Source organism: Urocampus carinirostris, chromosome 4 (assembly GCF_059441175.1).
Source record: "Urocampus carinirostris isolate Australia breed hairy pipefish chromosome 4, RoL_Ucar_1.0, whole genome shotgun sequence".
NCBI lineage: Eukaryota > Metazoa > Chordata > Actinopteri > Syngnathiformes > Syngnathidae > Urocampus > Urocampus carinirostris.
Genome location: NC_142352.1, coordinates 48,496,152 through 48,516,807, shown reverse-complemented (window position 1 = coordinate 48,516,807; position 20,656 = coordinate 48,496,152). Strand labels below are relative to the sequence as shown.

General features: G+C 38.1%; 1 protein-coding gene across 2 annotated transcripts; it reads left to right on the top strand.

The window, feature by feature from the left end:
- The first annotated feature begins 1,886 nt into the window (after window positions 1-1,886).
- On the top strand, window positions 1,887-16,591 carry LOC148368060 (nuclear receptor-binding protein-like). Of its 2 annotated transcripts, none has more exons than XM_088334770.1 (18): window positions 1,887-2,031; window positions 2,926-3,190; window positions 4,886-5,008; window positions 5,111-5,206; window positions 5,283-5,372; window positions 7,728-7,768; window positions 7,853-7,947; window positions 8,221-8,304; window positions 9,422-9,480; window positions 9,571-9,669; window positions 9,820-9,952; window positions 10,158-10,248; window positions 10,388-10,438; window positions 10,722-10,842; window positions 10,961-11,014; window positions 11,128-11,191; window positions 13,639-13,694; window positions 15,062-16,591. In XM_088334770.1, exons 1-18 carry the CDS (start codon window positions 2,006-2,008, stop codon window positions 15,119-15,121), a joined length of 1,608 nt encoding a protein of 535 aa, XP_088190896.1. In that variant the 5' UTR covers window positions 1,887-2,005; the 3' UTR covers window positions 15,122-16,591. The 2 variants fall into 2 exon arrangements, with proteins under 2 accessions (XP_088190896.1, XP_088190895.1); XM_088334769.1 differs by having other exon boundaries at window positions 10,722-10,857.
- The last annotated feature ends 4,065 nt before the right edge of the window (window positions 16,592-20,656 follow it).

Genomic DNA, 20,656 nt, shown 5'->3' with positions numbered 1-20,656 from the left:
TATGGAATTTACAAACGTCAGCGGATTACTGGTTTGTGATATTTCTGATCACCTACCAGTATTTACAGTGAATGATGAAAAGGTTAATAGACAAAAATCAACTAAGGATTATGTTTACAAACGAGTTAGAACTGAAGAGACTATTATATCACTCTATGATGACTTAGTTAAACAAAACTGGAAAACTATATATGGTACAGATGATGTGGATCGTGCGTTTGACATATTTTTAGAAATATTCACCAACAAGTATAACAAAAATTGCCCAATGAGACAAACTAATATTAAGAATAAATCTGTAAACCATCCATGGATAACTAAGGGTTTATATAATGCTTGTTAGAGAAAAAAAAACACCTTATATGGAAAATTTATTAAACTAAGAACTGAGGAAGCTGAATCCCAGTATAAAAACAAATTGACAGGAATATTAAGAGCAAGCAAGAAATTATAGTACTATACCAATTTATTACATCATAACAAAAGTAATATCAAAGGTATTTGGGATATATTAAATAGTATGATAAAATGAAAGAATGTAAGTAATACATATAATAATAATAATAATAATTTCCTTTGTATTGTCATTCTTTGTAACAATGTACATAGAACGAAATGTCGATACACCTGACCCGTTGTAGCGAGCCGATGCAGCCGCAGCCAACAGAGGCATTTTACCAATGTTATAAGTCTTAGGTATTCAAACTGTTTTATTGATAAGAACAGTGAAAATTATAATTTAAATCAAGTTGTGGAGAATTTCAATAGTTATTTTGTAAATGTTGGACCAGAGCTCGCTGCAAATATCCCAGAGTGCAGTGGTAAACAATTTGAGTCACTGATAAAAAATGAACTCCAAGACCATGTTTTTATCTGGGGTTACGGAATCAGAAATCTTAGACGTGGTTAACAACTGTAAAAACAAAACGTCTATGGATTGTTTTGACATCGATATGGTACTAGTTAAGCAAATTATAAATAGCATTGTGAAACCTTTGCCCTACATCTGTAATCTATCATTTCTAACAGGCAAATTTCCAAATCAAATGAAAATAGCAAAAGTTATGCTAAAAAAAAAAAAATGGAAACAAGCACATTTTCACAAACTATAGACCGGTATATCTGCTTCCTCAGTTCCTCAGTTCTGCTTTAGAGTAGGGATGGTGTTTTTCGGACTGTACTTTTCATTGTTTATCCCCCAAACAGGCTTTGTGAAATTATGACCAATTTATTAATTATGTTGTGAGGGTCAAACAGAGTTCCCGAATGTTTGATCTTACATTACACAGTCCAGCGTTCCTCCGAATCGCTCAGTCCACAATTGGTAGATTTGGGAGTCCACAATTGAAGGGATTTGGGAGTACAGCCAATAAACATGCCCGATTAAAGTCGCCGTCGACGATAAAGCTCCGTTGGGGCAGTGCAAGCTGACGTTCAGCAGCGGGCAGGAGATATAGCGCTATGCTAACGTTAGCACCTGGCGACAACAAAAGAAGAACAAAAGAGACAGAAAAAAAGAGCGAGAGTTATAAAAGAGAAAGTGAAAAGAGGGAAAGAAAGAAGGAAAGACAAAAACAAAACAAATACAGCCCCAGTTGCTTTGTGAGTAGTACCTGGCTTGGACAGCATCCAGTGGACATATTTTGAACTGCAAGTCATTTTCCTCTTGTGCTTCTCTTGGCATATTTTCGTGGGCTGGAGTAAAAGATTTGGCGGGTCTGATCTGGCCCGAGGGTTGCATGTTTTTGTAATTATTACATATAATGAAATTGGAGTATTTATGTATGTATACAGTATTTTAGTTCATTTGAGTCAGTGACGTCACACGGCGTCGTTTCGCGCAAAGAGCTGCTCCTCAAGAGTTACCCTGCCCCTCCCACTTTTGCCACGGGGGACTGTAAAACCAACGGCTGATTCACGTCCCAGTCGAATAACTTCCCCCCTTTTTGCTACTTTTTCTGCCTTTACTTTCCTTTTCAGCCAGTATGTAACCTTGCACTACTGAATGTGGCTTCGACGATGTGCTTCAAGGTAAACTTTTCGTTTACATCGCCCTTCTGTCATGCTAGCGCGCGGTTTATTTACATTTTATTAGCCTGTTAGCTGAGAAAGTTAGCTATGAATCGCGTAATAATTTCTTAAACGCCAATTGTGGCTAATATTGGGGGCTTAAGTGTGCTGAATACATTGTAATCACAAAATATGTGCGTGTTGTGTTAAAGGTGAGTTTTTTAAAAGCTCGTTCTCTTCTCACAGCGAGCTAAAAAGGACGCAAATAGAAACTACAGTGCTGTGTTTTTGTGTTTCTTAAAGTAACACTGTGTATTATTTGACCGCTAGATGTCACCTTACAGTGTAGGGGTGCGTACACGGTTTTCTTCCTGTGAAGTACTTGTAAAATGACCATGTCAAAAAGATTTACCCTTTATAGAAATGGTAAACTTATTTGTTAATAAATGTAGACTATTTAGTATTGTTTTATTTCTAGCATATATATATTGATGCACTGTATCAGACCATATTTTGCAATGCAACCCAATACATTTTTTGGGGGTCATTACCTTACTCTAAAGACTCACACTGAATAGAATTAGCAGGGGATGCGTTGTTTGGACAGTAGCAACTAATAACCAGCCTAAATCACACTTTCAAATGACCATCAGCCATGGTAGAACGGTATTTGGACTTAATCCGTGGCAGCAATTATGCCAGGTTCCTTTAGGTTGAGGATCATTTCCTGTAAAATGAATGCGACATTTTTTTTTGTTTTTCAATCACTTGAAGGTGCACAATAACACACAATGTCTGTGAGAACTTTATCTACCTTAAACCAACTTCCATTTGTTTGCAGCCTCCTTTAATCTAAAGGGAGGCCTTCTCTAAAGATGGACGTGTGAGTTGCTCACTCAACTCACAATTTTGCAGCTCAGTTGCCGGAGCAGACAGTCTCGCCTGGAAAAGTGTTGCAATGATTTCGGAGGCAGAAGGAAAGGGATCCCCGACTGAAGAAATCAACAAAACTGTGTCCACGCCGGCCGAAATTGCATCTTGTAATACTCAGCAGGTACAGAGTGGGGAGGCCCCGGAACTGCCTGCCTCAACCACCACTGAGGAAGAAGATGAAAGTGAAGAAGAGTCTGACATCTTAGAGGATAGTCCTTGTGGCCGTTGGCAAAAGCGACGAGAGGAGGTAAAATATTAGAAGAGAGCCGATTATCAGATCGCTCGATGGATTGATAGAAAGATGATTGATTGACAGTAAACAACCAGTGGTTCTTAACCATGTTAGAGCTACCAAACCCCATCAGTTTCATATGCGCATTCACCAACCCCTGCGTAAATGTGGGGTGCGTTGTTTGAAGTGTCCTCAAAAAGTTTAAATTGCAATATTTTCTCTAGAAAAGGGAATTTGTGTAATATTTAATGTCTCCTAATGGTGCAAAAAAAATTTCATTCATTAAAAAATAAAAAACACCTTTATATAATCCATCCATCATCTGGACCGCTTATCCTCAGTAGGGTCGCGGGGGTGCCGGATCCCATCCCAGCCATCTTTGGGCAGTGGGCAGAGGACACTCTAAACTGGTTGCCAATCAGTCGAAGGGCACACAGGAACAGACAACTCACTTGCTCAGTCACACCTAGGGGCAATTTTGATTGGCCAATTAATCTGACATGCACGTTTTTGGAATGTGGGAGGAAACCCACTTAGGCACGGGGAGAACAGGCAGGAAGGGACTTAATTTTCGTCAGTTTTTTTTTAGTGTAGCATGAAAATAGTAAAATTAATTAAAAAAAACTTTTTCAATTGATGTCAAAACGCCAACCCAAACCAACAAAAAGATGGAAAAATGAGTTATTTGCACGTGTCTGAGAAATGCGCGTACTGATGAATGAGCTGACTGATGCTGCAATCATGACTTTAAGCTGGGAGATGGCAGCAGAGGGGAACAAAGTTTTAAATTCCGGACAGGATATTTAAGTGCAATGTTTTTTGTTAAAGTCAACACAGATCAACGACTACTTGAGCCAAGATGTCTTTACTCATGACCTTTATTCTGTTGCTGATAGTGTCATTTTGAAAGAGGAATTTTGAATAATTTATCTGCTGCTCCAAGTGTAGGATTCGCCATCTTTTAAGCAGCTGGCTTTACAAGTGTTTCACCAATGTGTGTGAAATTGCCTGCTTTGCGATCATGTACACAACTTTATATGATGCTGTGAGAATTGGTTTGTTAATGGGTACAAACCCAAGAGCAATCACAGTGGCTTTATCATCAAATCTGGCTCTCTTCAGTTTGAATTCATCAAGCATTGCATTCCTGTATTCTCCATCTCCATACAGTTTCATGAAGTATTCCTTTAGTTTTGCCGGTGCGAGGTGCTCAACTTGGCATTGCAAATTATGCCGATAGGACCCTGTCTCTCTTCCCGTTAATGATACATGAAAATCCATAGTGTTTTTATTAGTCTGACCACAATCCCCCGTTCCTTAAAATAATGTGGATTGAAATGTGAAGAAAATGAATACACTTCGTACTCCTGAAAACGCTTAATTCAGTGCAACACTGATTGTTTAAGCAATATCACGTGATCATCTGCAGCCAGTAATGGCCAAGCAGGGAATTTCATTGCGTACAGACATTATGAATCAGTGTGTCTTGACCTGCGTGGCAGAGGCTACACAAACCCCTGTGACTGACTCACCGTACCCCTAAAGTTCAATCGAACCCAGGTTAAGAACCAATGCAATAGACAAATGGTTTGCAAAAAAATATACATTCTTAGTTTATGGTGGCTTATCAAATTAAGGTTAATGTATTGTCGTAATCGTTGTTGTTTTCATGCAGTTGAAAGTACACATGGAATTGTGTTCCTTTTCTAGGTGAACATGCGAAACGTTCCAGGGATAGACACGGCATACTTGGCCATGGATACAGAGGAAGGGGTGGAGGTGGTGTGGAATGAAGTCATGTTTTCAGAAAGGAAAAACTTCAGGCTATTGGAGGTCAGGCCTCTCATTTCATGACAAATGAATTATTGTGTGTAATGAGTATATTGTTGTTTGTGGATTAGTTTTAAAAACGTCATATTTGTTTTCTGAGTTCAGAAGAAAGTGAAAGCGGTTTTCGACAACCTGATGCTTTTGGAGCATGCAAATATTGTTAAGTTCCATAAGTATTGGATCGACAACAAGGAGAACAGGGTGAGTGTTTTTTTGTTATATTTTATTTTGCGTAAATTATGCTGGGAACCTTTCTATATATAACATCTTCTTATAGGTGATTTTCATTACTGAGTACATGTCGTCAGGAAGTTTGAAGCAGTTTTTGAAGAAGACCAAAAAGAATCACAAGGTCATGAATGAAAAGGTAATGACTAACAGCTGAAAAGGCTTTCATAATGAAAAACTAAAAAAAAAAATATTGAAGATATATATCTAAATATTGAGACCTGAGAGTGTAATGGATTTGAAAGTTCCACCAATTCATGTTTGGTGCATCTCAGGAATTCAAGGGAAAGTTTAAGATATAAACAGGTTTTGGAATGAAAGTTAATTTGTGCTAGATAATACCGGAGAGTCTCAGTTAGAGTACAGGCACATACTGTATATTTACTCCTGTTTCATGCTATATACACAATGTGGTGATGTGGAAGGAGACAGATTTTGTATTTTTCCCAAGTTAAATCACCACTCCTTTTTTTTTTTTTCAAAAGTCTGTCACATTCTCTCTTGTAAATAATCCAAGGATCACAATTTATAGAACAATTGACACACCCTAATTCTTAGCTGATTTGAGAAGCCTGTGTCACTCAAGCCCATCCACCACGCATGGCAAAATAAGGAGAAGGGATTTCATAACTATGATGACATGGGGCTGTCTGGAGTTACAGCCTAAATATCAGATGCCAGAGCCACCTCAACTGGCTCCTCTGAATGCAGAGGAGCAATTAAACGGTTCATTTAAATTTTCTACTTGACCAAGTCACAGAATTAAACTCGTCAATTACTGTCCTTAGGTGTGCATTTGTCAAATTGACAAGAAGCTTTATCAAAATAAACATTTATGTTTAAGTCCAATCTAATCAGTTCACGGTTCACGGATCTCTTAACTGCCAGGGTCAAAGGAGCATCACTTCCTGCGGTGTGTCTTGGAAGTACAGCCTAGCGGCGCCCATCCCTCTCCAGGCCAGTTTTTTTAAGTGGGGGTTTGCTCACCCACACAAAACAGATATTATTGTCCATGGTTACCAGTCGCATGAGAAGTCTCCTGATCTGACTCAGATACAGAACCTTCAACATCTGGTCGCTGTTGTTTTTCGGTGTAAAGCGTCATCCGGCTCTTCTTCAAAAATCAGGTCCGCAGCATTGTCGTTCAGCGGCATGTGACCATACAAATACCAGATGTTAAATTACTAGGGAGAAAATAATTTGTTCTGAAATTTTGAGTACCACATTGTACAATACCCATTAGATCACTTGTGGTCATCCATCCATCCATCCATCCATTATCTGCACCGCTTATCCTCAGTAGGGTCGCAGGGTGCTGGAGCCCATCCCAGCCATTTCCGGGCAGTGGGCAGGGAACACCCTGAACCGGTTGCCAGCCAGTCGCAGGGCACACAGGGACAGACAATTCGCTCGCTCATTCACACCTAGGGACAATTTGGACCGGCCAATTAACCTGACATGCATGTTTTTGGAATATAGGAGGAAACCGGAGTCCCCGCAGGAAACACACGCAAGCACGGGGAGAACATGCAAACTCCACACAGGAAGGTTGGTAGCTGGATTTGAACCCATGACCTCTGAACTATGTTGCACATGCGCTACCCACCGCGCCACCTTGCTGCCCACTTGTGGTTATATCTTTATGAAAAAAAAAACTTTTTTATGATGACATTATGTCCTTTGCTTTTGTGTCACATCAAAGGCTCTTTGTCCATTAAGTCAAGTCATGTCAAAAAGTCTGAAAGGGCTACACAGATCACGATTACACCATCCCCTGATCTTAAACTTACACGAGGGCACTTATATAAAGAAAATCAAATAGTTCCATTAAAAATACATAAATAATTCAATAAAATGGTTACTGATGTATATTCGTTACATTATTGCTAATACTAACAGAGTGGTTACCACGTCTGCGGCACAGTTGAGGTCATGGGTCTAAATCCAGCTTTCCTTTGTGGAGTTTGCACGTTCTCCCCGTGCCTGCATGTGTTTCCTCCCTGCTCTCTAGCTTCCTCCTACATTCCAAAAACATGCATGACAGGTTAATTGGTGACTTGAAATCGTCTCTAGGTATGAGTGAGCGTATGGATGGTTGTCTGTCTCTGTGTGCCCTGCGACTGGCTGGCAACCAGTTCAGGGTGTCCCGAAAATAGCTGGTATGAGCTGCTGCACCCGCACTACTACTAACGATAAGAGATGCAGAAATTGGAATGAGTAGATATTCTTACTTAGAGCAAATTTACTTCATTTGGGTGGTCATGGAATAGATTCACAGATAAATTAAAGGAATAACTTTAACCTGAATTTTAGAGTCTTTTCATTGAAAAAAAAATTCTACCGTACCTATAATTAGGGGTAAAAAGGAGAGAAATTGATTACGTTTGCGTTTTTTTTTTTGTTGTTTTTTTTGGGAGTGGTGTCAATCCAGTATCTGTGCATGGTAAGTCCTAAGCATTCTGAAATCTGTTGACGAGCTGTTTGCTTCTGACAGGCTTGGAAGAGATGGTGCACGCAAATCCTGTCAGCTCTATGGTTTGTGTCACGCTCCTCTGTTCTCATAATCGCACACACAGAAGGAAATCATGTACACAGGTCTCTGTTGTCGCCGTCCTGCAGTTATCTACACTCATGTGACCCCCCCATCATCCATGGCAACTTGACCTGTGACACCATTTTCATCCAGCACAACGGTCTCATAAAAATCGGTTCAGGTATTTCAAAATAGAATAAATAAAGGCCAATACACGTCTTTCTCATTCCAGCCTGTCAAGTCAAGTGACATTCCTTGGCATTGTCACTGCGTAATTGTGTATTATCCTGAGAAAAACTATTCAAATATGGGTATACAAAACATGCTCTACTTTCTAAAGATACTCTCGGCGTATACTCTTTATTTATTTTATTTTTTATTTTTTTATTTATTTATTAGACAATTCAATGAAGTTTACGATTGACCCATAACCTCCCCCCCTCTTGTTCAACAGTTGCTCCGGACACCATCAACAACCATGTAAAAACATGCCACGAGGAGCAGAAGAACTTGCATTTCTTTGCCCCAGAATATGGAGGTAAGAAAAGGCTAAGTAATACAAAACATTTGTATAAATGTATAAACCACAGTGAATAGAATATACAATTCATTGCATGTTGCAGTGTTGTTAAAGTAAAGGTTCCCACAGTTAAGAAAGCAGAACAATACACAGCAACATCGTTGTAGTGTGTGTTGTTTAGCGAAAAAAAAGCAAACTTTGAAAATAGCAAATCTTTTCTTTGAGCTCCAATGCGCTCAATTGTTTTTTCTAACATTTTTGATGGTTGAGATTTTTTTTCTCACTTCCACAGAGAGAAGGTGCTTTAGTAAGAATTTAATGTATTTCCAATTTAACTGACTAGTTACATGAATCATATATATTCACTATATTGATTATTATTATTATTATTATTATAATTATATAGATTGTTTTTCTTATTTTTGTATACTTCACCTAGTATTTCAGATCAAATTTAAAAAGTAATATTTAAAATAATAATCAAAGTGTAATTTTACGATATTTTTCAATAGTTTTTTTTCTGGTTAAATAAGAATTAATACTTAGAATAAACAATTGTGTCCGACATTGTAGGTGGTAAATAATTTTGCTCATTTTTACCTTTGTTTCTAACATTAATATCAAGTATAAAAAAATATATATGCTTATTATTAAAAAAAATGTGTTCCATTTGACATGAAATAATTCGGCTAGTTTCATGATTCATTTTAATAATTTTACAACCAGAATAGGTGGAAAATATCGTGAAACAATACCAAAATTTAAAAAATGTAAGATTGGTTTTCTTTGTAACGTATTCAGACTCTCAAACACAAACATGATATATATTTTACTTCTATTTAGTTTGTAGCAATAAAAAAACATTGTACAGCTTGGTAAACACTTTTCTGAAAAATACTTGGGACTTGGAATATTATGGCTTTGCTACAAGTACCACTCACCTGCCTCATTTTTTCCTCAATTGAACTGTAGCCCACTTTATTAATTGTTTTTTTATTCTTTGACAGAAAATATTGGTCATGTCGTTGATCCTTACTCTTTGTGACCATGTCTTTCTTATTCCTACATACCCAGCAGATGCTTGATTCCTAATCTTGTTTGTCTATTCTCATCGCCATCCTTTGTGTCGTTGCAGCAGTCACCGATGTGAGCACAGCCGTAGACATCTACTCATTTGGCATGTGCGCCCTCGAGGTGCTGAAGTAGCCCATAAACAGAATGAAATATGGGGCATGCACAATGCCAGCGTAGGATGTTAATATAGTATGCATGCATGCATTGCAGATGGCTCTTTTGGAGATCCAGGGAAATGGAAAGTCTTCAAATATGTCTGAGGACGCAGTCAATACTGCCATACAATTGCTGGAGGACCCTCTGCAGAGGGTGAGGCCGAAACTTTGAGTCAGCCTTTGTCGGTTATCCATGTAATGAAAGAGAATTTATTTTAAAGCTTATGTCTCCTAATAGCATTGTGTCTGTTTGGACAAAAGTCCACTGCAGTCCTCACAGATTTCTTATGGTGTTTTTCTTCAGGCCCTTATTCAAAAGTGCCTGGATTGTGACCCCTGTACGAGGCCTACTGCCCGGGAGCTGCTGTTTAACCAGGCTCTATTTGAAGTGCCACTACTGAAGCTGCTTGCTGCTCATTGTATTGTCAGACATCAATGTGAGCCCCTCACACTGGCAGTTTTGTGTTGTATGTGTGTGAATAATGACAAAACCAAGCTTATTCACAACAAAGCATGTCGTGATGGAGACCAAGGAAGCTGTTTTGCATTATATTTTAGCTACCATTAAATAGGAGATTTTCATAGAAACAGGTACGGACCGTATTGCATATTCATTTTGGTCATTTGTAATTGTCCATGCAGACATGATACCAGAAAATGCCCTGGAGGAAATAACCAAAAACCTGGACCCTAATCTCGTTATTGCTATCAAGAAAGATGATGTTCAGCTCAAGTAAGACCACAAGTTAATATTTTCTTTGCATTGAATATAAGCATAATGACATCAAGTTGGTCTTCTGATGGCAGCTAATCTGCAAACATTGATGCACTAAAATATCCAAACATGTCATACTTTGTATCTTACATTTTAGACTCTCACAATTTCCTGCCTTGGAACTGGATAAATTCCTGGAGGATGTTCGGTAAGAAGATGAAAATCTGATGGTTTTATGGGATTGTCTTGTATAAGAATCTGCTCACAAAGTGTGCCCATGTCCATTTTCTCCACTTGGGGGCAGTAATGATATTCAAATTCCCTTTGTCTTGGTAACCTGAAATAATGGTGTGACTTCCTCAAAACAATAAGCCTCATTGACCTTCACTCATTTCCTTGTATCCATGTTAAGCCTGTCGGGTGAATTAGTACGAAATCTGTACTACTAATTACTCATTTTTTTATCTGCACTCTGTCCCCATCTTATTTAGAAATGGGATGTATCCCCTAACAGCATTCGGCCTGTCCTCTCCGAAGCAGCCCCTACAGAAGAATGTTAGGTCTCCTGCTGTTGTTCCTTTGGTCAAGTGCCCCACACCTGAACCCTCGAAGGTGGAGACACGGCGAGTGTGTGCCACAAAATGCATATTTCTAGAATGGAGTGTGACTGTGACGATTATGCTGGGAGGAAAAGAACTCAGCTTTTTTCTTTTTTCCCCCTACGCCCTAGGTCATTAATATGCAGTGCAATGTTGAACTTGTTGAAGAGGGACCCAAATATCATGTAAGACTCTTACACTGAATCCTTTTGATGTGTGTATCTAGTCGGCAGTGCCAATAGAATTATTGTTTTTTTTTTCCCCAAAATGTCACATTCAACTGTTCCGGATTGTTTAGCTGACATTACTGCTGAAGCTGGAGGACAAGCTCAACAGACATCTAAGCTGTGACATGTTACCTCGTAAGTCTCACACATTTCGTAAAGACACACACAAAGCACAAACTGACTTAAAAGGAAGCAAGAAGAATTTCTGTGAGGTTATATTTGGCGGTTAGGTCTCCTGCTGTTGTTCCTTTGGTCAAGTGCCCCACACCTGAACCCTTGAAGTTGGAGCACAAACTGACTTAAAAGGAAGCAAGAAGAATTTCTGTGAGGTTATACTTGGTGGTTTTGATACCATTGCCTGATTTAAAATGGATTTCAAAATGTTCCTGTTCGGTTTTAATATTGAGGATGAGCACTGAGCTACATGTGAAAATGAGCATGACATGCCTGACAGCGTGCTAACTATTCTCAGATTGCCTCCTAGAATATCCTACTTGGCGTTTCAGCACAATGGATGTTGGATTTTTTTCTGTTCTTAACCTAAATCTTTTTAATCTTTTAAAAGCCCAAAATGAGCACATCTGTTTAGAACATTGTATTTTCTAAAACCAACCTTTTTAATGCACACATACACATTTTTGTAAGGGCTATTTGGCTTCCTTTAACTGAATGGAAACCACAAAGCCTTTGAATTGGGAGAATAATAAACCCCCGTGCACATGCAGTGTGTCTCGAGAATAGTTTCAATTGAGTGAGGAGCCGAGTAGGGCTATCACGAATATGACACATTCGTCGTAAATATTTTTCCTATTTGCGAATATTTTTCACATTAATGCCTTTTTTGTAAATTAAGACAGAATCGGGGACATACACACTAAATCTTTAGGACAGTAAGTCCTATATTATTCTGTTGTTTTTCATTTTACAATACAGTCAAAACTAAGCCTAAAAAGCAAATATATTTTTGTTTGCCTTTCTTCATTTTATATTTGAATTTTCTAGCAACTTGAAAAATGTCATTGTCAAAGTGCTATTACACTGAGCTTTAAGTCCAAAAGACCAGGATCTATTTTTGTTTACCCGATTCAACTTTAATTTTACGGGTTGACTTTCAAGTTGATGTCATGTTAACAGAGCTAAAGCTTTGCAATTTGTTTATTAACAGTTTTTAAGAAAAAACTTGTATTTTTACTTAGTTACACACCTCCTTTCACTGTGTACCAGTCTTTGTTTTCAAAGCATAAAAACATGTTCAACGTGTTGAAATCTTAAAACTTAAAGCAAACCAAATATAGGTTTATTTGCTCATCTCATCTCCCATCTCATTAGCTACACCGCTTATCCTCAGTAGGGTCGCGAGGGTGCTGGAGCCCATCCCAGCAATCATCGGGCAGTGGGCAGGGGACACCCTGAACTGGTTGCCAGCCAATCGCAGAGCACACAGGGACAGACAACTCACTCGTTCATTCACACCTAGGGACAATTTGGACCGGCCAATTCACCTAAAATGCTTTTTTTTTGGAATGTGGGAGGAAACCGGAGTGCCCGGAGGAAACCCACGCAAGCACGGGGAGAACATACAAACTCCGCACAGGAAGTCTGGAGCTGGATTTGAACCCACGACAGGAACCCACGACAACTGTGCCGCACAAGCGCTAACCACTGTGCCGCCATGCTGCCCCGGTTTATTTGCTATGTTGCTGTATTCACTTGAAGTTTGTATGTTGAAATTTGAGTATTTTTTGCTTGTCTGTGTACAGTGGGACCTCGCTACTTCGCGCTTCGAAGTTCGCGGATTCAGAGCTCCGCGGGCCTAAAAAATAATAATGATAAAATAATTTTAAAACATTTTTTGTATATATTTTAAAGCATTTTTGAAGGGGCGTCGCTACTTCGTGGTTCCATGTTCGCGGGTTCAGAGCTTCGCAGGTCTAAAAAATAATAATGATAAACCGCGATAACCGAGGTCCCACTATACCTCATTTTTTGACTTATTCCAATTTTCCACGTTATTACTAAAAAGTTGAATCAAAGACCTTCCTCACCTGTGCATTGTTCCTCAAAAGGTTTTAAATCGAACAGGTTGGAATCCAATAATGATTTCTTGACTTGATTTCTTGACCATTACATTTCTCTATCTTATTAAGGTGTGCAGTATTTGTATTAAGCTCATATGATCACAGTAGCATATAATGTAGAGGGGAAAATGATTGACAATATATTTGTCATCTGTGATTATTTTTGTGACAATTAATAGTCTCCAGAAATTTCTAATTGTGACAGCACTAGAGCCAAGCCTTAGGGCAGACTGCAGCTGACAGCTGTCACCTCTTGTGTCAAAATCTGTCCGTCTCTTAGCCACTTGCAGTTTGCTGCGTGTCACAAACACACTTGGACACTTCATCGCCCACTTTTATTCATCACACACTTTTATTCATCACACACTATCATCAAAAACATGCAATACTTATTTTATGCTAATATACTGTAAATGTTATGACATGTGAGCAGGATTTTCTGAACACATGCCAGTCATGTAAAAGGGATGCAAAGTTTTTACTAACTGCCAGTTTGGGTTGCAGATGAAAATGTTCACGATTTGGCTGGAGAATTGGTGCAACTGGGATTCATATGTGAGGTGTGTATATTGTACTTTTTGTAACGCACCGCACTGACTGTGTGTGGGTGGTAAAATGCAGGCTGATCATGCTACATGCTCTTTTACGTGTTTCCTTACAAAACCTAATGCTAAATTGCTAGTTTACTACAATAATGTATGTAATGTTCTTTGAACTTGTACAAGAGTAGAATGGTCACATTTCTCCTATTGTAGCGCAATAGACCTTGTGTTCAATACTCCATGTAGACATCATATAGAAAGGGAATTGGTACAAAAAATGAATATCTTTTAGTACACTTTCACTTTATGCAGCCGTATCCACACATTTAATGTGGTCCATGAAAAAAGAAATGGAAGAATGCAAGGTTTGTTGAGAAAATTGTTGACTGAAAATAAGATGCAGTAATTGATCAGTTACGAAAAAATAATAATAGTTCATTAGTCCTATTTATTTTCATACATTTTGTTTATTTGTATTATTATTATTGTATTTCGAAGCACCTTTCAGGACACCCAAGGTCACTGTACATGACCTTTATTGTTGACCGTAGGTAGAGATTCCACCCTATGAAAGAAAAAAATATTAAAATAGTGCCCTTTTATACCACTAAGAGGTAAATATTACACATCGTCCCTTTTGAAGTAGGTTTATCCAAACTTTTCAGAAAGTGGGCCAGATTTGGTGAGCTGAAAATGTGATGACTAGACAGCGCATTCTTTGATCAGTTTAATAAATTAACCCTCTGTAAAAAAAGGTTTGCAGTGCTTGGCGATCAGCGTTGCTACCTCGTAGTTCACATTTGTAGCATTTTCATTTGACTTACTGGGTCTTGTAAAAAAGTGGCGCAGTCCCGTTAAAACAGCTTACAGTTGATTCACCTTTTCACAGCATTCTCTTCCAGTTAGCTTTTTTTTGTAGTCTGTATTTTTTGTCTGGCAGTGCCTCTTTATATTAATTTATTTAAAAGCAGCCACCGTCTCTTGGCAAATTAGCCAGACACCGTTGTTTTGGATTTTGAAGAAAGAACACTCCAATTTCCACTTGTCCTGGAAGTTACAGCCCTCACAGTCAACTTTCCTTTTATATTTACAGTCAGCATGTCAAAAATTAGGTGGGATAAAACTCTCACAGAAAGGGGCAAAGGTGGCCATCATGAAACTGTGACTTTTTTTTTCTTTGTACAAATTCATTTTATAGTGTGGCCAACTGATGGGCCACCTATTATTAATTTTATGAATGAGGCTGCTTGCCATTTAAAATTAAATCCCGGGGTGGACTTTAAAGTAATTACAAATGTACAAAGTAGACTGTGGTGTCCCCCAAACTTAAATGATTATGTTTTGTTAACGTGTCATCATGCATTAAAGGTATGTTCTCTCCACAGATGGACCAAACCAAAATAGCTTCTCTCTTTCAAGAAAGCTTCAGCCAAGCTCTTAACTAGCATTGCGTGCTACACGACAAGCCTGTTACAGTCTCCCTTCCAAAGCAGTCGACATGCTGGAATTGAATGTGACCAAAAACGGTGTATGTTTCAGTTACATCAGGGATCAACTTCACAAGTGCATTTAAATTATACCAAATAAGCAAGGGTGTGCCTTTCGGCTTCAATTTGCGCATTGGACACTTGTAGTTAGTCGTTTTGCACGGCAGCACATTCCCAGCACTCAGGTGGGTTCCCTTGAAGAATTAGTCTCACAACTGTACTGTAGAGAGTAACAAACGTTAGCCGCTGATCACTCAGTGGTTTAGCAAGCCTTTGAACAAGAGCCTGTTTTTGTTTGATTTGTGTGTGTTTGCGTGCGTGTTCTGGCAATCTTACAGTTTCTGCTACTTTAAGGGCTTGTGAACTCAGTGTTACTTTTTTAAAATCACTCCACTTTAAAAACTTCACCTCCCTTTCTTAATTTGCCTTATTCGTTATTGAAACATGTTTTCCTACAATTCAGTGTTATTGCGGATCCTACTCAAATCACATCCCTAAATCACACTATTGTTAAAAAGTTTTTCCTATCATTAGCTTTTAGGGAGTTTCACTCAAAAATTATTTATGTCACAGAGTGTAATGTCTGTCCACTTTCACGCTTCAGTCAGGGTAAGTATTGATTTTGCATACTTCATTGGTTTTGACGCTGTGCTTTACACAGTCACATGGCCCAATGGAGTAAAATAATAGTTGATTTGATCAAGGATTTGGATATTCTTTATCCCCCAAATAGAGATCAGATTAAAATGTGTTGCATAGTAAATTATAAGAAGTGTATGTTGTCTCCACTTTGAGACAGGATGTACATTGTGTAGTTTTTATCGCTGTTCTTGACTTATTGACGAGTTAGCCATAAAGTACTGACATGGTACTAGACAGGTGTACAAGTATACTGACAATGTGTCTATTTTGCACGAGGCCAAGAAGCGCGGGTCCAGTTTTGCTACTGTTGGTTTAGAGAGGTCCTTTCTTATGAACATTCCAATCATTTTTTGAGTCTTTGCAATATTGTTTTATACAAGCCAAATAATTAAATGTGAAAAACTTTCCAGTCTTCAGTGATAGCATTCAAAATTTCAAGCTTGCATTTTAAAACATAAAATACATCTTAGAATTAATCCTCTTCCAAGTTTAATTCCATGCGTATTCCTTAGAGAATTCAGTTCCACTCTCGCAGTGCAATTTATTTTAAAACTTATATTGTATGTAAAAAGCTCTTAATTATGGAGGTGATAGCCATTAAGTGAAACATACATAACCTGACCTGTAATGAGTTCATTTTCTTACAAGCAATCTGTCAAGTCTGTATTAATGGTGTTAACTTTTCCCCCTCCAAAAGATGTATTTGGGTTCTATTTATGACAATATCACAATTTTTAAGTGCATCTTTAACGCAAAGTGTAAATAATAACAGTTCTTTCAAATAAATGTGTGGATTTTTTTTTCTGCAACTATACAGCAGTGGCCTATTTTTTATATGAAAAATAAAGTTATATACTACTGGACTGTCTCAGAAAATTAGAATATTGTGATAAAGTTCTTTATTTTCTGTAATGCAATTAAAAAAACAAAAATGTCATACATTCTGGATTCATTACACATCAACTGAACTATTTCAAGCCTTTTATTATTTGAATATTGCTGATTTTGGCTTACAGCTGAAAAAAACTCAAAAATCCTATCTCAAAATATTAGAATACTTCCTCAGACCAAGTAAAAAAAATAATTTTATAACAGCAAAACTAAATCAAACATTTGAAAATGTCCATTGATGCACTCAGTACTTGGTTGGGAATCCTTTTGCACGGATTACTGCATCAATCCGGCGTGGCATGGAGGCAATCAGCCTGTGGCATTGCTGAGGTGTTATTGATGCCCAGGATGCTTTGATAGCGGCCTTCAGCTCATTTGCATTTGTAGGTCTGGTGTCTTTCATCTTCTTCTTAACTATACCCCACAAATTCTCTATGGGGTTCAGGTCAGGGGAATTAGCAGGCCAATCGAGGACAGTGATGCCATGGTCAGTGCACCAGTTACTGGTGGTTTTGGCACTGTGGGCAGGTGCCAGATCATGCTGGAAAATGAAATACTCATCTCCATAGAGCTTTTCAGCAGATGGAAGCATGTAGTGCTCTAAAATCTCTTGGTACACAGTTGCATTTACTCTGGACTTGATGAAACACAGTGGACCAACACCAGCAGCTGACATGGCTCCCCAAACCATTGCTGACTGTGGGAACTTCACACTGGATTTCAAGCAACTTGGATTTTGCTCTTCTCCAGCCTTTCTCCAGACTCTGGCGCCTTGACTTCCAAATGAAATGCAAAACTTGCTTTCGTCTGAAAAGAGGACTTTGGACCACTCTGCAACTGTCCAGTGCTTCTTCTCCATTGCCCAAGTCAGACGCTTCTTCCGTTGTCTTGAGTTCAGAAGTGGCTTGACCATGGGAATACGGCTATTGTAGCCCATTTCCCGGACACGTCTGTGAACTGTGGCTTTTGATACCTGGACTCCAGCTTCAGCCCACTGTCTTTGAAGCTCCCTCAAATTCTGGAAGCGGCTCTTCTTCACAATTTTGTTAAGGCTGCGGTCATCTCTCTTGGTTGTGCAGCGTTTCCGGCCACATTTTTCCCTTCCAACAGACTTTTTGTGGATATGCTTTGAAACTGCACTCTGTGAACAGCCTGCTCTTTGAGAAATTTCTTTTTGTGTCTTACCCTCCTGATGGAGGGTGTCAATGATGGTCCTCTGGACAGCAGTCAGATCAGCAGTGATTTAGTTTACTGAACCAAGCTGAGTGTTTTTAAGGCTCAGGAAACCCTCGCAAGGTGTTTCGAGTTAATTAGATGATTCAGGTGATTAGTTGATTAGCCTACTTGTATACTTTTTCATGATATTCTAATATTTTGAGATAGGATTTTTGAGTTTTCTTAAGCTGTAAGCCAAATTCAGCAATATTCAAATAATAAAAGGCCTGAAATAGTTCAGTTGATGTGTAATGAATCCAGAATGTATGACATTTTTGTTTTTTTAATTGCATTACAGAAAATAAAGAACTTTATCACAATATTCTAATTTTCTGAGACAGTCCAGTATATAATCTGCTGTACAACTACCAACGTTTGAGTTTCAACTTTACAATTAGGCTTGAAGACAATTTTCATCAGTTAACATCACCGTCCTAAACTGGCACACTAGACTGTGAAACAATGTATTGCCTATAGTTATGTATAGTGAAATGTATATGTATTGGAGAAGATTTAATTTTCTTCTTCTGCACCTGTATTTAACATTCGGGTTGTGAGGCGCTTAAACCAGCACTGCAGTTGAACAGTTGTGCTGAGAATATTCCGGGCAATGTGAAGTACAAAGGTTATATGGGTTTACAATCAAAATTGCTGAACATCACTTTTATACTATGATGATGGGCTATGACAAAACCTGAACTCTAGTGGTAATGGAAATATCCCAACTTCACAACAGCCCTTTGTCGAGGCCAAGTCTGCCAAATACTGATAAAACTCAAGCTCTTTTAACCGAAAACACCTGAATAAAAACTGAATGAATGAACACATAAAGAAATCAAATGATTATAGCAAAAGTGAATAATGAAGTACATCAAAAATATGAGATTCATAAATTACCACAAAATACTTGAAGGAAATGTAAATGACTGAAATAAAACGTTCTAAATGAAAAACCCATGACTACATATGCAGTCACACGTTTCAATATTACAAGTCAATTTTTTTTTCTTAGTTTCACAAATGTTGCTGTTAATGCACTTTATGTGTTATCCATCCATCCAATTGCAGTCTTTTCCTGTTGCACTTTCATCCAACTAAACCAAGTATATGTTGTGCATCACCTTTTAAATATTGCCTATTTATCTTGATATCCTTTTTTATTTTTTAATTTTTTTGTTTCATGTTCTTCCTGGAGTGCATGGTCCAATCACATTGAAAACTGTATAATATGTTGATATTAATGTCAAAGACTATTATATTCAATTTTATTGCAAATCAAAACATTCTGTATTCATCCCATCTGTTTTAGAAGGGACACGGTTTTGGGGCAATGAATGTCAAAAGTTTGCTTTGTAATTGAGAAAAAAAACAACAACTGAAAACCGGTAAAATTCAAATATTTAAAAAAAAAAGGAAGAAATTATATATTAAAACAACAGTATGATCAGTTTGCTGATTCTAAGTTAATGCTCAAAATTGTCGGGAAAAAAATGATTTTGCCATTGGAAAAATTAACTGTGAAAGCAATGAAGATTCAATGTTTCACTTTGCTTCAGCATTTGGCATTGAGGCAGACATTTTTACAGGGCAATTTTTTGACAAACATGCATGTCAGGGTTATTGGCCGGTCCAAATTGTCCCTAGGTGTGAATGAGTGAGTTGTCTGTCTCTGTGTGCCCTGAGACTGGCTGGCAAACAGTTCAGGATTTCTCCTGCCCACTGCCCGAAGATAGCTGGGATAGGCTCCAGGACACCTGCGACCTTACTGAGGATAAGTGGTGCAGATAATGGATGGCTGGATGGAGTATGAATTCAATATCCAATAAGTTTACCTTCATGTTAAAGGGACTCAGTGTAATAATTGACCACTAAATGTTGTCGTATTTTGTAGTGCAGTGGTCCGCAATCTTTTCTGTACCACAGACTATTTAAATGTCTGACTACAGTATATTCTCGCAGCCCGGGCCAATAGTAACTAGTAATAACAATAAATATATTAATAATACTGTAATAAGCTAAAATTAAATGTGTAATCACTAAACAACTAAATATCTACAGTAGATGACTTAGAAAAAGCCTTTAGATTTTATACATTGTTACACTTTTTAATTCATGATACCACGTTGTACAATGTTGTTTTGGCTAAACTCTTTCCCATAGAGCAAAGACAAGATCTCTACAAAGACTTCAGCTAAGTCAAATGATTCAGCAAAGCTAAAATTTGGTCTTTTAAATATTAGATCGCTTGCTCCTAAAGCTTTACTTGTTGATAACATTATTCGTGATTATAAACTTAACTGTATCGGTCTTTGTGAAACTTGGTTACGCCCGGATGAGTATTTACCGCTAAATTATGCTTCTCCCCCAGACTACGTGAGTAGCCATGTAGCACGCACGTTGAAGAAGGGTGGCGGTGTCGCGCTCATTTCTGAAAAAACGCTTAAATTTAATTCTCGTACCACTAATAATTACAAGGCGTTTGAGGCTCTTGTGATGCGGTCCTCTCTATTGTCAATTTATGTAATAACTATCGCGCACCTGGGCCATACACAACTTTCTTAGACGAATTTGCTGAACTTATGTCTGAACTAGTAACCCATGCAGACAAAATTATAATTATGGGGGACTTTAACATTCATATGAACTCCCCACTCAGTTCACTTACTGTTGCGTTTCGGTCTCTAATTGATGCATTTGGTTTTAACTGGTTGATTTGCCAACCCATAAAGATGGAAACACGCTAGA

What these genes read in the sequence shown, in the direction of transcription:
- LOC148368060 (XM_088334769.1), top strand. Translation starts at nt 2,006, where the DNA reads ATGTGGCTTCGACGATGTGCTTCAAG. An exon ending in TTGGCATGTGCGCCCTCGAG is followed by an intron (nt 9,481 to 9,570) that starts GTGCTGAAGTAG and finishes CATGCATTGCAG; the next exon opens with ATGGCTCTTTTGGAGATCCA. An exon ending in AAATTCCTGGAGGATGTTCG is followed by an intron (nt 10,439 to 10,721) that starts GTAAGAAGATGA and finishes CATCTTATTTAG; the next exon opens with AAATGGGATGTATCCCCTAA.